Source organism: Leptodactylus fuscus, chromosome 5 (genome assembly GCF_031893055.1).
Source record: "Leptodactylus fuscus isolate aLepFus1 chromosome 5, aLepFus1.hap2, whole genome shotgun sequence".
NCBI lineage: Eukaryota > Metazoa > Chordata > Amphibia > Anura > Leptodactylidae > Leptodactylus > Leptodactylus fuscus.
In genome coordinates, this window is record NC_134269.1 from 157928455 (window position 1) to 157946380 (window position 17926).

Here is a 17926-nt window from a genome sequence, read left to right on the forward strand (position 1 = left end):
ACTCCTTGCAGATGTTGTCTTTGGCAAGATTGAAACTCAGGACTCCCAGGCCACAAGGCTACAGTGCTAACCACTGAGCTGCCTATTAATAATAATGATCTTATTAACCCCATCATTGACATACTCCATATAACTTATGATGATAACACTCTAAATGTGAGTAGTAAGTATGAAAACATGTACAGTGTTAGTAGAACAGATCACTTACATGCATAGAATAAAATGTTAAACGTTAAAGGCCAGTACTTCACAATAGTATTTGTAAGTCAAAACTAGGAGTGGATCCAAAACACAGATGTGCAAATCTTTATATTATACTCTCTCTGTAGTTTTGACTCCTGGTTTTGGCTCAAATACTGGTGCAATATACTGACCAATAGACTGTGTGAAAATGGCTGTCATGCAGTACACAAGTAACAAATACCTGTACAAATATGTTACATCTGTTGGTCAGATCTTCACCAAATTTCTCAGCTTTTTGCTCCTTTGACAATATAGATTCCATTTTCATCATCCAGGAACATACAAAAACATAGTATGACTGGACTTCTCTAAAGAGAAACAGACAATTCAGAATGAGTGTTAAGAAGCGACATATTAAACTTACATCACTTTTTAAATGGTTACCAATATTTCAGACAACTGTGTCATTTAATGAGATTCTACCCAAAAAGTAGCATGATTTTTTTTTTCTTTTTTAATTGTTCCTGTTTTCTGCCTGAAAAACTTATCTAAACTTCTTTAGGTGTCTCCTTTCAAGCCAACCTGCTATGACGGGGCCAATTTTTCCCCACAACCTATACACCTCTGCAGGTAGCCTTCTCTATGCATAGTGGGCACTGAAAGCATGCAGCAAGTTCTATAATGTAAAGAGCGTTTACTATATACTTCTATATACTTGTGACTAGCTGCTTGTGGCTTATTTATTATGGGATGTTAGTCATACACAGTAAGCAGCTTTCTTAATTGTGATCAGATTTTTATTTCCCCTGTGTCAGGCATCGGGTCATCTGCATCCTGCCCTGTATTTGCCGTCCTATTTGTTTGCCATTTTAAAGTTACTCCTGGCAGAATTACATGTGCAGAGTAGAGGTGGATAGGGGAAGAGGGCACACTTCTGCTTATTGTCCATAGAGACAGCATGAGAGAAAAGCAAAATGTGCTGCAGTCATAATGGGGCAATAAGCAAGAGAAAAACTGATCGGAAACCATGAATGAAAGAGTCTACAGTAGAGTTGATTCGAATACTAGATTCGAATACCTCACTCCATAGGAATGCATGTTAGCGGCCGGCGCTTAACCCCTTGCTGTACGGCCGCTCCCATACATTCCTATTGGAGCAAGGTATTAGAAACTCTAGTTTCGAATAGTATTCGCTCATCTCTAGTCTACAGTAATAGAACAATAGAATAAAACTGCCCAGCAAGATTATCAGTGTTTATCTATCTGTAAATTGCCATAATGACAAATATATTACAATTAAATAAAGAAAAACTAATATGAGGGAGATCAAGGTCTACCAGGGCAGAAAACACACTGCAGAAAAGGCCTTGTGTAAATGAATCATTAAGTTTCTCTGATTTTGAAGCAGACCTACTTGGTTAGAGATTGAGCCTTGGTTTGAAGGTAGCTTTCTCTTTGACTCTTAATGGCAAGTAAACTTTTCCGGTCAATTAATTTGGCAGCAGCCGGAACCTTCTGGATTAGAAAACTATCGGCATACCAAATTACATTGGCTGTTAATGTGATTGCTGGTACCTGGAACACAAACAAACAAGAGACTCAATGTACCAGTGGACTGTAGTCTTCTGACAAATGCACATAGTCAGGGAGGGGATCTGAGATACTTTGATGCCCTTTAATATATTAGATTGTAAAGCTGTTTATACACAGACTGTGGTCACACACTTATCAGGGAAGAAAGCCACCATGCACATCATTTGCTCAAAAGACAACAATGCTAACAGCGTAAACAGATTAGGGAACAGCTATTAAACCAATAAATTCTTATATATGAACATCTTAGCACGATTTAACATAAAAATCACATTATTAAAAAAAACAAAAAAAAAAACACCTCCCAACTCGTCCATTTAATTCAAAAGGAGTCAGTAGCAGATTGTTTTTTTCTGCAGCTGGTTTTAAAGCTTTAAAATAAAAACATCAGCAATAGACACCCACTGAAAAGAGTGGGAGAGTTGAGAGGTGTTTTTTGAGGCAAAGTCTACCTAAAAATTTGTGATCATACCCTTAAGACAATAGTTATCTTAAAGACATTCAACTAACGTGCTTTCATACTTATTTTGGAACACATCTGCATTATTAGAATTACTGATAAGAAAAAAATAAGCAAGTTTTGTAGCTTTATATGACAAGGGCCTGCTCTGACAGCCGTTAAAAGGAAAACAGCAGTCAGACCAAATCACAGTTTTAAATGAAATAATAGTAGTAGAATAAATCCTGGATGTTGGTGCCCCCATCACAGAATAGTATGTGGTGCAGTATTTTGACCCCCATCTAACAATTTTGCAATATTATAGCGTGTACCTTTTTACAAACATCTAAAAGGGATTTATAAAATTTCTTGTCCACTGTACGAAAGATGTGAAAGTAAAGGACAAACAGTCCACACAATCCCACATATCTTTCCCGCTGGTCAATTTCAGAGGATTCTCCTAGAAATCAGAGAACACACATCAGGCAGTGAACACACAAGAACACAACGGTTAACACAAACTATATTTATACCACAAAACAGACATACCAAGTTTTCCCCTCCTTCCCCACCTCTCAGGTACATTACCTGCCCTTTGTCACGTATCTGCCCAACCTAACGAACACTATACTGCCACAGCAGCTAAAGAGTTAGATGCGGCTCACATGTTACACATCACTCTGTTTGGTTGGGTGGTTGCTTCATTATGTTGTTATTGTGTTAATATGATTACTGCTGCTTATAGCCTACAATGGCTTTTGATTTGCTGTACACCTTCCCTTCTCTTTTTTCTGTATCCCCATAAAATTCTGAAAATCAATAAAACTTGTTGAATTAAAAAAAAAAAACAGACATACCAAGTTTTACTTCTACGTTAGAAAATATTGTGCGAATATTATGTGCAAACTCTTCTGCAAAAGTCCCATTCTTTGAGACAGAAACACCACCATTGGTAGAGTCAAACTGCTGTTCAACACAACCCTGTGAAGCAGAAGAAAAAGTTATAAAAAATACAGCAGTGAAAAACGCAAACAATTCACAAACCATTAACAAACTGAAGCAATGAAGCGTGATAACCACAGTACCTTTATAATGCAATACCTAAAGGGGTTGGCCAGGACCTGAAGGTGATTGACATTGATGACCTACCCACAGGATAAGTCATCAGATCAGTTGGGCTATGACACCCGGACCTCATCCCAAGCAAGTATTTTGGCTGCCAGAACCCATATAAAAGGTATATGGCCGGAAACAGTTCTCCTCCTATTTAAAGTATGGGAGCAGGGCTGCAGTTCTAGGTGACACCGCTACACTGTACAGAGCTCCATTGTGAAAGTTACCTGGAACTAAAGGCCCACTCCCAATCACTTCAAGGGGTCAAGGGGCTTTTCAGGGCTATAATATTGCAGAGCTATCTTAAGGATAGGTCGATAGGTGTCAGATAAGTGTGGGTCAGACACCCAGCACCCACATGGATCAGCTGCTCTCAGTAGTTGATATACAGAGAAACAAAGAGGAAGTTGAGAGATCTGTTCTATGTGTAGTGTCCAGACCAGGAACTGCACATAAGTTCTCATTCATGTGAATGGGACTTAGGTTGCAGTGATCTAGCTCAGGTCAGGATACACAGAAAAACAGAGCTGTCTGCTTCCTCTATCATTCTTTGTATATCAGCTGCTCCAAGGAGATGCCAGGTGTCTGACCCACTTATAGTTAGGTCATCATTATCAATTACCTTCAGGTACTGAACAACCCCTTGAAAGGGTTTTACAGGCTTCTAAAACTAAATCACATATCCTTAAAGATAGGTTGTCAATATGAGGTTGTCTTGTCAGGGGTTCAACACACAGCACTCCGAGCAGTCAGCTGTTGGAAGTGATTTTGGCACTCAGGCTATCATTGCTTCTGATTCACAAAACAGTGACACCATTTCCTTCTGTCACATAGCCTGTTAGCATCTCAGTTTCATTCAAATGAAAGGGACTGAGCTGCAATAATATGCACAATCACTATACAATGTACAGTGCTAGGCTTGGCAAACAGTGAAGAGCCTCCAGCTCTCATATGAAGGATGATACTTCTTCAAACAACTGATCTGCTGTCAAAGTCCATAAAACCCCTTTAAGATAATATATACATGACAATACGCAGTTACAGTACCTGGAACAGCATTCCATCAAGTAACTGGCTTTCTAACTTTAAAAGCAGCTTTTCAAAGGGTTTTAGTTTGTCTTCTTGAATCCCAAACTTTCCTGGGTTATGATGTACTGACTTTAATAACCTACAAAACAAATTGATACATAGATTTACTAAAAAAAAATGGATGCAGCAAAACATTTTTTTACAGAAAGCAAAGTCAAACATGTAGGACTTTGTCTCTGTCCAAAAAAAAAGCGGATTCACGGTGGAGAGGCTGCAAACGGACATTTGCGGATCGCTTTAAAAACCCACTGAAATGAATGGATTTATTTATTTTCTTAAATAAACCATTTGTAAACCGTTCCCAATCTGTTTTTCTGCAATTTCAGCAGACAGCAGGCACAAGTGTGAACAAGGCATACAATGTCAAACCTGTTGCAAATAATGCCTAATATTCAATATACTGCTTTTTAACGATCATGGAATGCAAAACTATGAAAAGAAGTTGGACCCCCCTCCCCCCCCCCCCCCAAAAAAAAAAAAAAAAAAAAAGTTATATTGGACTGAAGGGCCTGGGGACCACTGACACTTTCAGCCTTCTGAGCTGTTCCAAACTCAGCGGACGGCACTGCCGAGAGCCCATCCATTCTTCATTGACCCAAATGATATACCAAGCAGACGGAGGGACAAGCAATGCTGCAGAAGTATGCATGTCTTCCTTCTCTCTTCTGCAGACCCTGTTGCTCTTCCTGGTGGGCATCCAATGGTAGAAACAACCATGTCCCATTCTGTTACGCCAGAAAAAAAATAGCTTGCTTGCTATCCTTACACACATGCGTGCTGGAGGTTGACAATGAATAATAACTCCATATACTGATATGAAAGCATTAGCAGAGTTTTCAGTAACCCCACTATTTGCACGTACTCTAGTATATATATTTGGTCTAGTATACATCTGGATTTCGCCTACCTTTTGTACATAGTCCAGTGATCCTTGAGAGTGGCATGGTTTTCAATGATTTCATCCAAGGTTAACAGAACAGTGAGCAGCTCTCCCAGGTGCTCATACATAGTCTGGAGAATGGGATGACAGACATAAACAAGGAGAATGGTTACAGGCATTAACAAATATAAAATATCAAAAATGAGAACAAATCTCTCACCAAGAAATGAACTCCTGAAGTCTCAATGATCTTGGATTCATTCCTGCAAAATAATAAGTAAAAATGAGGAAACAAAAAGACTCTACAAAGTAAAATACATGTCCATGGAATTTACAATACCAATTTCACAGAGTGAAAAAAAAATTAATATTTTAGATCCGTGGCATATCATGTATGTTGTGAAATCGCCACACATAGTGCCAGCCCAATGCAAAGGGTGAAACCTGTAGGTAAGGCGACATGCACACACGTGCTTGTAGCCGGGCCGTGATTCAACAGCACGAACGACACTTGGATGACATCTCTGTGCCCTCTGTGCCTCTATGGCCGCATTCACTGAGGACATTGTGCATGGGTCGCAAAACTAGAATATGACCTATCCGGAGTTTTTCCCCCAGGCTCACAGCCCAATACACAGGACCGTGACAATACAAAGTGATGTATATGGGGCTATGGAAAAAATAGGTAGTGTGCTGAGTTTTTCCTTACCTGTTGCTTGTATACAAAGCAGCCATCTGATGTACAACATTCATCACCACCTCATAGCACCTTGTAACAAAACAGGACAGTTCCTGAAAAAAAAAAAAAAGAATAAAAACAATTTAAAAGACGTAGAAGAAAAGAAAACACATTTAACTATAGATCACCCAAAACTGATTTATGTCATATTATGAGCAGAAATAGAGTGAAATTATACAGGCACCAGATTTAACAATACGCAACAAACCTGTTTTTTTTTTTTTTTATAATAAAGAAAAGAGAGAACTTTCATGAAGGAAGAAAATCAAAAGTCAAAAGTTAGCCAATGTAAAATCTAGTAGTATCAAGTGTAAGAAGCTGTGGATCCTAAAATTAGGCTGGAATCACATATGCAGAGTAAGCAGTGGATAGAAAAAAAAACATCAGGTCCCTCATGATCAACAAAAACACTAGGGCAGACGTATTAGGGTATGTTCACACAGCGGAAAATAAAGAGGGATTCAGGGGCGAAATCCGCAGCAAATTCCTCCACGTGAACACAGCCTTTATCTTCTAAGACTTATCACTCTGGATTGTACTATTCCCTTATTGTTCCTCATAGATATGTTTGTAAAAAAAAATTAGCAAACGGGTGTTGCCAGCTTATAAGTATGTCTGTGAACATTCCTTGACAGGGGGAATAGCAAAGGAAGAATAACAAAAAAAAACAGATAAGGTGCTCCAGAGCTGTTACTTCATGGGGAAAACCAGAATTTCCTTAAAAAGTCATATAAGAGACAGATCCTCTCTACATGTCAGTCTTAAATAAAAGTATGTTCTTATTAAATTTACATGAACTTAAAAGCCCTTCAGTATTGATAAATTTGTCAGAATGCGTTTGGATATGATCTCGTCTGCTTAACTACACCCTCTAAACTTTATGCTAACTAAATGTGAACTAAAATGTGCTACCTTTTTTTTTTTTTTACCTCGGAAAATTGCTGCAAACTGTTACTATTAATTCCCGTAATTACTTTATTGTTCTTTTTATATTTTAGCCATTCATCCAAGTATGCTACAATAGAAGTGCCAAAGTCTCAAATCTCGCATATTGTTGAAATATTTTAAAAACTTTGGCCAAAGCTGGCCATGCCAATTGGCATAACAGGCAAGTAGGCTGGTACATCTAAACCGATCACTGCCAGGTAGACATGAGCTCACAATTCATGAAACGCAAATTTTATTTAACTAGAAAACACATCAATCTCATTCTGGAGAAAAGTTTACCTGTAGGAAGGAGACAAACCTCCCCATTTGTATTTGGGAATCTCCCTCCACAACACTTGACTCTGGAGCTGAAAAAGAAACAGAAATATAGCAGATCAATTAATTGTACCAAGAAACGGTGGGCTATTTTGTATTCCCCTGTCTAAAAAGAGCCAATGGCAGGGAGTGGGGACCTGCGCTCACTGGCCATTAGAACGGAGTACTGACAAGATGGATGCAATATATAACTTTTATTGATAAAATGTACTTCGCAACGCGTTTCCTCAGGTGCACAAATTTCTTGCCAGGTTGAGGCCAGATGCGTTTCATACTTATTGCCAGATTCTGAGTTGGGAGGGAACTTTGTCCCCTGACATGGGATAACTGGCATCATGGAGATTTTGCCTTCCTCTAGATCAACACTGCAGTGTTATAGGCTGGACTTGATAGGCCTGTGTCTTCATTCAACATCACCTACTATGTTAATTGTTCTCTTGGTTTCACAGCATTTAAAGAGGTTGTCCAGGAATTTTTATTCATGGAATCTCATAGGGTATAAGCCATAAATAAAGAAAAAATCCTGGCCAACCCCTTAAATCCAAGTTGATAATAAAAGGGATATCTTGTTATGAATTCATGATACAGCAATGGTCTCTGAAGATATATACCTAGGCTTACGAAAAGGAAAGCCTCAGCAACCTCCAGATCTATCCAGAAAAGCATAGCCCCTTTACGTTCACATGTGTGTTTATGGTTGGGGGAGAATCCAGCTTTCATACCCTTAGTGAGCACACACAGATGGCATATGCTATAAATATCTCACTGAAATTACAGGTTATACAAATACTCCAAGGAATCTTAAAGTACTACAGCCATCTATAAAATGTTACCTGTATAAGAACAGTTTCTAGAAGGGCAGCTTACCTCCTTCGCCATAGAACAGAAGTCCGTTATAGAATTTTGTTTCTGCCTGCACAGGAAATTAAAAAGTAGAATTACACAAAGAAATACAAGCAACAATATAATAAGATCCTAAACCATTACAATAAAAAGCATTCCTGGTCACACAAGAACATAAGACTGATGTATCAGGCCATAAATCAGTGTTTCATAAAATATGAAGCACCCCCAAGTATTGGAGCCATAAAACAATGCTTCTCAAAGCACAAGGTGCCCCAAGTTCTGGTGCTATAATAAAGTACTTCTCAAATGATGAGGTGCGCCCCTGGTATTGAAGCCATAAAATAGTGCTTCTCAGTATGATGTACCCCCAAGGTATTGGAGCCATAGAACACTGCAGAAGAAGCAGGCCTGCTACACAAAAATCTATTGCGTTATCTGTCTGACACGGAAGTTACAATTGTCATAGGATTATGTAGCAGTTATCCAAATAGACTACGGCTGAGGCTCCCTTCCCCCAACAAAAGAAACAAGGAACAAATGCATTTCAGGATACATTCTTATGATCTATTTATGATCTATCTTGTACTGCTGTAAGATTTGCAGCTTTTGCACAGCCAGACCAGACTAAGCTTTCTGGCTGCTTCATCCTAAAAACAAATTTGGAGTTTAGAGGATTCTGCAGCGTTTAGTCACACCCCTAACGTTGCGAAGATCAGGTTTCTGAAGCCTGAATGTGGAGAGGCATAGATTTTCTTGGCACAAAACAAAATACATTTGACTAGTGAAAACAAGAATATGTCACAGCAGGAAAATAACTTACCTCATACTTGAGTTTCTTAATCTCGCAGCACAAGGCAGCGTACACGGTTATGACTTTATTTAAAACCTAAAAAGGATACAAAATAAAACAAAAATACATAACTAAACATAGAATTAACCTAAATCTACCAAATATTCATCAGTTTTCACTCCAATCTACAAACTTATTACCGAAATTATACCCAGCCCAAATTATAAGAGCGATGAATGATAAAGTCGGATATAAATGGCAGCCGCAGACTGTGGCATTACTCAGATAAGAACCATCGCTATTGTCTAGCAGTAATTCACATTTCACGTCACCCAGTGAAGTCAATGGCAGCGCCATCTACCACTAGTAAGACTAAATGCGCAGTAGGGTGAAGGACCCCCAGTTCTCGGGATTGGTAGGGGTCTCAGTGGTAAAATACCCACCAATCAGGTATTATTCCTCCATCCTATGGAGAGAAGAGAAATACTTTTCATGGCGAAAAAGCAATTTATCCGTAATAAGATACTTCAAAGTTCATAGAATTTGCCTGTGTTATTCATTAATGAAAAAAACTGATATGATGACTTTATTATGTCACTTTGTAAGTGCATATCTACATAGGACATACTGTGCAGTGGATTAGTTGCAATGGATATGATGGTGGCTAATCCACTGCGAAGTTCAGTAGCAGCAAAGTGGATGACATAAAAAAAATTAGGAAAAGCTGACCTGCACATTATAACAATGTGACTGTCACACAGTATGACAATTTATCTGACTGGCTTTCACTCTTTGCAATACAAAGGGTAAAAGCTGCGATATCTGCACCAATCCCTCTTTGCAATCCACTACTTGTCCACAGCATGACTGTGTTTTTTTTTTTTTTGCTACAAGGAAATTCCGGAAAAAACAACTTCTGATCTTATAGTAAGAAGGTTAGCAAAACAAGGAAGTCCCGAACAGGCTATTCAGCATTTTTTTTTCTATCACACATTATGGTTACGGCCTTACATGCCAGTTTGCTGTGAAATATCACAAGTAGGATATCTCGCAGTATACCAATCCATGGCAAAAAAAACGCCTGCTTTTCTAACCTGTGCCTACAGCAGTTTTCAACCTTTGGATTGAAAATATCAAAATCTGCTATAGAATGTACAGAAATAACATTTTTGCTGTGTTTATTTTACCCACAATGTGCGGATGGCTATTGTTTATATCCCATCCAGGTTACTACTGTAATACGCAGTGATTTCGCAGGTGGCCACGGCTTAAAGTAACATGCACACAACTGTGTAAGTGTTGCCAGGCCATGACTAAGCTGCATGGATGTCACATGGATTATATCCATGTCCTACCCCTGTCTCCACAGCCCCATTCACTGAGCTCAGTAAACACAGACCGCAAAACTGACAGGAACTATTCTAGCTTATGGACATGTGTATGGGGTGACAGAAATGAATGGGTCAGTGTGCACAACTAGCTCACTAACAATGCCTATATAACCTAATGTGAGCAAAAAAAGGAATTAAAAGATCCACCATAACACTAACCATAAAAATCACCTTGAGAAATGCGTTTTATTACCTTATTTTCAGTTCTGATGAGTTCCAGAAGAGAAGACTGTTCATAGGGCACAAGCTGAAGTAAGAGATAAACTATATTACTCCTAGCTGGTTTATAAACAATATAGATTCATGAATAATATGAAAGAAAAAATGAAAGCAAATCAAAAGAAAACCACATAAAATACTCCCCAGAATCTGCTGAAGAGGTGCGGCCTACTCTAGAGGTAGATGTATAAAACCCTACATAAGGGTTGTTTTTCTTGGAGCACATGGCATACACAAGGAAGCAGTCATGTGAGTAAGCATGACAGGAAGCTGATCACTTATCAACTTGTGACCTTAGGAAACACTATAAAGTTCTTCAGCAAGCAAGAGCAGAAGACTTGTAAGAGACAATAGGAGACAAAAATGACTAGCATCACTGCGTAGCAGAGTCCATGTCATAGTCAATGCAACCTGCCACTGAGGTGTCCAGCATACATGCCCACTGTCACAATTTGCCAGGACAATCTTGGGAACTGGGTCACAAAAGGGATGGTTTTATGTATACCCAGGTCAAAATGGGTATTCTTGGGGCATTCCCACGTGGGCTTTCAGATTTTGGTCTATGAAATGTCAGCAAGCGTGATCGAGGTTAGCAATGTTGGGGAATTGGAAAAAAGGAGTCATGATGGGGTCTAGGAATTAGATCAGAGCCATGCTAGGAAGCAGCAATGAGAGGGATAGCCATGCTGAGGCCCAAGAGGGGAATCACACTGAGGGCCAATATTTATAGGGATACCATGCTGTCCAGTTTCGCCAGGGCTTAGGACGGAAACCCGGCAGAATGACGCAGAGTGAACATAGGCGCAAGTGTGAAGTGTAAAAGCAGCTACGTAGGTTTCTTTCTTTAACTTTTTTTTAGGTTTTGCACGTCCACTGCAATCTCAATCAAAACAGCACAGTTGCTCTGGACAGTACAGCCCCGTGCATGTAACTAGGGTGGTTTAGTTGGGGTTACCAGCATTTAGTAATGTAATGCTATGGACAGCAGGCCCTGTGGGCGGACATCTCATACACTCTCCATTTTTGATGATTTAGGTCTGAGGCTTATGGAGTTTGTCCTTTAAGACATCGTGTCCTACAGCAGCATCACTGGATCAAGACAGTGTTTATTTCACACAGGTGCCAATGGTGCATAGATTTATAAAACTACAGACTGCACTAAGTCTAGATAAAGAGCAGGTGCTTGGAGAGATATGGATAAACTGTAAGAAATATTTAGTATCTTTTCGGATATTCAAGCACTGACATGGTGATGTCTTCTTTAGGTGTCCTTGCAGTACTGGCAACTTCATGAAAACAGCCTTCCATTGCTGGCACTATACCACAGCTCTGTCCTATACTATGAATGGGAAAGATTTAGGAAAACTGGTGTATTTAACTTCAGTCTTCATATCCCCTGCACCGGCTGAGGGTACACCTCATTTATGATAGGACATACCCACCACCTGGAGTGAAATCTACGCCTTTCTTCTGCGCCGTTGGCCATTCTCCTCCTCTTCTTACAGGAGACCACCACAAAATGGCTGACCATACAGGAGACTACGCAAGGCCGGCGGTCATTTTGTGGTGGTCTCGTGTAAGAGACAACCAGCAGTCGGCTGTTCTGTTGGTCATTTTATGGTGGTCTCCTGTAAGAAGAGGAGGAGAATGGCCAACGGTGCAAAAGAAAGGCAGCTCTGGATGGATGATATCGCTGTGCTGAGAGCACAATTAGCATAAAGAAAAGAAATTAAAAAATGGCGGCACAGACCTTCAAGACAAAGGTAAGAGATAAATAACCTTTATAAAGGCAATTCCTACATGTTATTAGTTTAAAACTTGTTTTTTAATGAAAGAATTCCTTTAAGTCATAATTTTGTATTTGGTAAAAAGAAGGAAGTCCACAGCCAACAACAAATTAATAATACATTGTAGGATTTCCTGATGCGCGGATAGAGCCTCCCGGACGAGGACGAAGACAGAATGCAAAAAGGTAGGTATATCCAGCAACCAAGGAGAGTCCAATAGTAAAATAAAATAAAAAAAAACTTTATTTTACTATTGGACTCTCCTTGGTTGCTGGATATACCTACCATTTTGCATAATTTTGTATTAGCAGTGCCAGTTCTTTTGTATAGCTGCAAAACAAATGAAAAACGGACAGGAACCAAACCTTTAGTGCTACAGGATCCAGACTGAAGTCCCACACGTCCCCGATAGAATCATCTAGTGCATTTTCTATTCTTCTAAGTTGAGACGTGTATTCCTCTAGAAATTTCCCATAGTTTTTAAGCTGAACCTCTGCATGAATTTCTGTAAGAAAAAATAAAAAATGGTCTTATAAGAACACATTCAATTGAAACACAGACATTATTTCCCATAGTCACCAGTCCTGAGAATGCCGGACATTACTGACATAACTGTTTTACAGCAGCAGTGGTAGCAACATGATTTCTAAGGAAACATGGATTCAACAGGCTGGATTTTCACTTTTCCAAAACTTTGCTTTACCCAAGCCAAAAAGCAGGTATAAATTATACATCAACCTGAAGACACATCATAATAGCCAGTTATGTTATAAGAAGAATTAAGGTTTAGCTGATAAACCTGGCAGGGCTCAGACATCGGGTTATGAGCCACCTATTATGTATGCAGGGAGAAGCCCCAACACACAGGCTGCGAGTGGTTATAGTATTATATTAATGCAACAGAGGCCAAAAGAGTGCCTCTTCGACTCTATTAGGCCAGTATCAGTCAGGATAACACAAAAAGGCATAGACAACGGTATTGCAGCCTATGGGTGACAGATGTCATTATATGGTTTCCTTTGGAGGTATGTGTCAGGAGCTTTACCTGGCAAATACACAGTATACATATAAGTATTGGGACACAAACATGAGGGGTTTTTTTTTATAACATCCCTTTCTAAATCAATAGGCATTACTATGGAGTTGTCACCCCCCTACCCCTTGTAATTAACCCTTAAGAACCATCATGGTATCTATCATAATGATATGTGTGATAGTGGTGTATGACAGACACGATGATAGTACTTAACGGTTAAAATAGCCTCCACTGTGGGAAGAATAGGTTTTGGAGTGTGTCTGCGGGAAATTCTGCCCAATGCCCAATCCATTTTGAGAAGATTCAGATTCTGATGTTAGACAAGAGGGCCTGGCTCCCAATCTCTGTTTTAGTTCATTCCAAAGAGCTGGATGAAGTTGAGTTCAGGGCTCCATTGTTGCAACAAATAGCTCATATTAAAAAAAAATAAAAAAAAGAAGTAAAGTAATCTCAGTAATTGAGGCAGCAATCAGGAAAAAAGCACATTATCCAAGTGAACCCCAGCTACTTGGCTATGCTTATAGTTCATAGAGGAAAGTCCTGGTGGCGGACACTTTTTCAGTATGACAAGATATGCCCGTGGAGGCATGCAATCTTAAAGGGAGTCTATCACCAGAACCCAGGCCCGCAGATAGATAGGTTAGGTAAGGTTACCATGATCACAGTGCTTTTTCCTTGTTAATTGGTAACTCCATTTCTGAGCTATCACATCTGCTGTTAATTTGCAATTAGCTGTTTGGAGCAATAAGGGCATTGCCATTTACCCCTTTAGAGCAATGCCAGGCTCCCTTTGCTCCAAGGAGCTCATTTCCATACTGACAAAAAAAAATTCCACAGCTCTGGTGATGATCTCTGTGTGTCTCAGATTTATTCCCTATCTTGCAACTTAAAGGGGTTCTCCAGGAGGAGTTTTTTTTGTTTTAGTTTACGTCCTCCGGGAAGGTTAAGATGCTGTACATAGGGGTTCCAGGTTGGTTGTGATCCCAGGTTACATGACTGGAACCAGCACTCGGCCCCCAGGTCTCTCTGCTTCCTCCTACCACTTCTGTTTTCATCATTAGTTACTGTGCTATGGTTGATGGACTACAATGGTCTGACAGCCCTCGTAGCACATGTAACTAACAGAGGAAGGAGAAGTAGGAGAGACCCAGGCGGTTCGTTCCAATCAGATGACCAGCCTGGAACCCCAAAGTACATCATCTATAAAAGTCAAAAAAGGCTCCCTAGAGACCCTCTAAGTGTAACGCTGGTAAAATGTCACATGAAAATTGTATCGAAAGAGCACATGACTTCATCTTGGATGCCCACAAAAACGATTCTATTATACTAAGATTGCTGATCTGCATAGTAAATTGGATAGAAGCTGAGAAATCATTGCATTCAGCTGACACAGAGCACAGACAGTTACACTGGATTTAGAAATATTTCCTGTTGTGAAGTTCTGCAGAAAGCATTTAGCTATGACTAAGATCTACTCAAGATTTCACACAAAATCCACAAGAAACTCTGCTTGTAATGCGTGGCATTGAGTGAAGTCCATGCCAGGTCTGGAAAAAAATAGAATCTACGACAGATCTGAGGTGAAACCTGCAATGTTTTATACACCACATACACAGTCCTCTCTTTAGCCCTATTCTTATTCCTTAAAGACAGACCTCTGGTGCATTTAGCTTAGTAAATCTCAGTGTATTTCCCTACTTTCAGAATATCTGGGAACATTTTTTTGTTGTTCACATCTGGACTCTAAAAACCTGTACACACCTGAAACTAGTTATAGAGCTAGATACAGCTGGATCGCTGGTACCACTGGAGTGTGTGGCTGGTACTACAGTAGTTATAGCTCCACTATAAGTAACATAGGGCTATGGCCACACAGGACATCTGAATGGCAGGCAGAAAATCTACAATGTTCTACAGAGTATCTCACCCACATACTACACGAAATAAAATCTGCTGTGTACATTGACCTGTGGTGTGCATTATGTTGCACTCTTGTTACTGTGGATTCTTCCCTTTGCTATACAGAGGGTGAGAGCTACAGCGAAAGTGTTATGAATCAAAAACGGACTATCCGGTGTGGCGGCGTCTGCAGAGATTTTGTGTGGACATAACCTTTACTGTAAAGAAATCTTAAAAATTTTGGGGAAATTAAACTTATGATAGCCGTATAAAAGGCAACATTGAGGGGAACTTATTATTCTTCTCTATGTGAGAACACAGATGAAGATATGGTGAATCTTGTGTCACTTTTTATGAAAGTGGCCAGAACAGGGCGAGGATTAAAGCACGCTGGGGAGGGGGACATCTCACCCCATCAAATTTACTATAGCAGTACATTTATACTATCGGTATTTAATGTACGTTGTGCTCATCCATCACTGGATGAGACCAACAGACAGAGGCGGATGGAGCCGCCTCTGCTGAGGGTCCATCTACATTCACCCGCATGTAAACATATGATGGAAGCTTTCTACTGTCATGTTTTTACTTTACTGAAGTCCAAGTCGTGCATATGGAGTTTTACTTCTGTTACTAAAGTAAGCAAACATGACAGAAGAAAGCGTCTGCCATGTTGTTTCCGGTAAGAATCAATGGGAATGGACACAGGTGATCTCCATTGCTATTAACTTGTAAAAGATGATACGAGCACACATTAATAGTGTGAATAGTAGTGTGAATGGAGCCTAATGCACTCCAAAAACTGGAATGAGATATACCATGACTCCATGCCAGTATCTGACTAGTGGAGATTTCAAGTCTGGCACACACGACTTACCGAGATGTGACCAGAGCCTCTTAATACACCAGTGAGGGAACGGATAAAGCCGGGTGTACGAAGCGCAAGTCTTATTAAATCCCCCCCATTGCGTCTCCAGGTTCTGAAGAACTTTATACAAACCGGAGCCATGCCAGCACTTGTCGAATCCTGAGTATTAGGGCATCCTGATAATTTCCACTACATAAGGAAACGGCTTTCTAAAAATCCCGCAATAAACAGCGCGGCATTCATTTTATTTTCACAGACACACTGTGCACAAAGACAGTCCTATGGCCACCGTGCCCATCCATTCATGAATTCAGTGCGCCTCCTATTCACAGGACTGAGCAGCTGCCATAGAGGAAGCAGACAGTATGGGAACGCTCAGGACCCCATTGCTATTCCCAGCCGCCCTCACAGGTCATGTGATTTTACATAACAACTTTCTGGTGATCTTACAGGAGTCGGGGAAATAGACTGCACCATAGTATGTACCTGCCCATTCACTATCATAGAGGGGGGCCCAGGTGATGGGAGTACCTGCCTTATAATAGTACATGATAATAGAATGCTACATTTTATTACACCAGCACCCCCTGACATGAGCAGGGTCACCCCAATGGACACTAGCACCAGGAACCCCCCAGGAGCACTGTATAAAGAAAGGCTCCATATCACTACAAGGGGCTGCCCATGGTGCACCCCGACAACAGCCGTGCATCTCTGCAGGACTCTGTGCAAACCATAGAAATACGAGGTGACAGTCACCCTGTCCTGTCACACGCCCGGAGCCCCGCCCCCTAGTCACATGCTTACTCTGAGAGCCGTCATCAAAGCGATCAAACTCCCAGTCCGGGGAAATGGTTTCGGTAGTCGCCGCCATCACCGTCCAGCAACCGAGGGAGGACCACTGACCCCGCCCGCCTGCTTCCCCCGTGACACTCGGTGGCACGTGACTTCCTGCCGCGACACGCCCCCTCGCTTCAGAGGCAGGGCATGCGCATATGAAGAAGGACTCTCTTGTCGCCATTTTTCTTGCGGGCACATTCCAGGTTGTTCGCAGGTTACAGGGTCAGAGCAGTAAATCACAGCTGGGGAAGTTTATGTAGACAAGGGAAGTTCACGCTGAGGTTCTCGGGGCTGTCATTGGCGGCTATGGGCTTCATCTCCATTATGTCCCTGCTCTAGCACTGGGAAATTCTGTACAAGTCTCATCCTAATTGACTGGTTTAGGTTGATACTGTATTACAATTCTCCTCCTCTTCTTCTTGCTTTCCTATTTTACTGACTATGGTGCACGTTACCCCCCCCCCCCCTCCAGTTGACCCTTAAATAACCATCTTTTTATTGTCGGCAGATACCAGAATGGATGTGACTAAACTCTTCCCCACCAGGACCTGCTCCTTCTCAGTGTCGGGAAGTCTATGTGAGCTGTGTCTTATAACTGGTAAGGAGGAGCTCTCTGCCCCCTAGTGGTCAGATCCTGAACTGGAGAAGTATTTGGGGCGAGCTCAGGGTTTGGCTACGTCCCCTACTCCAGTGATGGCAAATCTTTTAGAGACCGAGTGAACTGTTACCAACCCACTAATTACATTGTGTGAATGGGATTTACAGAGCTTTCAATGATACAAACAACTTTGTTTTAAATATAAAGGTCTCTACATTTGGTAGTTTTGAACAATTAATGTTAATTATTTACAAAGCACAGGATCTATTTTATAGTGACCGTACAATATTATTACAGCCTGTACTAATATTACGTCTGCTATAAAACATATACTGTGTGATATAAATAGTGAA

The 17926-nt window shown here is 40.6% G+C and overlaps 1 protein-coding gene across 1 annotated transcript in view; it reads right to left on the minus strand.

The window, feature by feature from the left end:
- WASHC4 (WASH complex subunit 4) overlaps nucleotides 1–17058 on the minus strand; it is a 36070-nt gene extending 19012 nt beyond the window's left edge. The window contains exons 1-14 of the mRNA XM_075274548.1: nucleotides 16943–17058; nucleotides 12698–12837; nucleotides 10520–10573; nucleotides 8966–9031; nucleotides 8167–8212; nucleotides 7264–7331; nucleotides 6007–6089; nucleotides 5518–5560; nucleotides 5325–5428; nucleotides 4376–4496; nucleotides 3073–3196; nucleotides 2548–2675; nucleotides 1598–1758; nucleotides 425–551 (exon numbers count right to left, since the gene is read on the minus strand). Of these exons, the coding sequence (XP_075130649.1) occupies nucleotides 425–551; nucleotides 1598–1758; nucleotides 2548–2675; nucleotides 3073–3196; nucleotides 4376–4496; nucleotides 5325–5428; nucleotides 5518–5560; nucleotides 6007–6089; nucleotides 7264–7331; nucleotides 8167–8212; nucleotides 8966–9031; nucleotides 10520–10573; nucleotides 12698–12837; nucleotides 16943–17009 (1332 nt within the window). The 5' untranslated portion in view covers nucleotides 17010–17058. The remainder of the gene's footprint in view (nucleotides 1–424; nucleotides 552–1597; nucleotides 1759–2547; nucleotides 2676–3072; nucleotides 3197–4375; nucleotides 4497–5324; nucleotides 5429–5517; nucleotides 5561–6006; nucleotides 6090–7263; nucleotides 7332–8166; nucleotides 8213–8965; nucleotides 9032–10519; nucleotides 10574–12697; nucleotides 12838–16942) is intronic.
- Nucleotides 17059–17926: the final 868 nt, after the last annotated feature.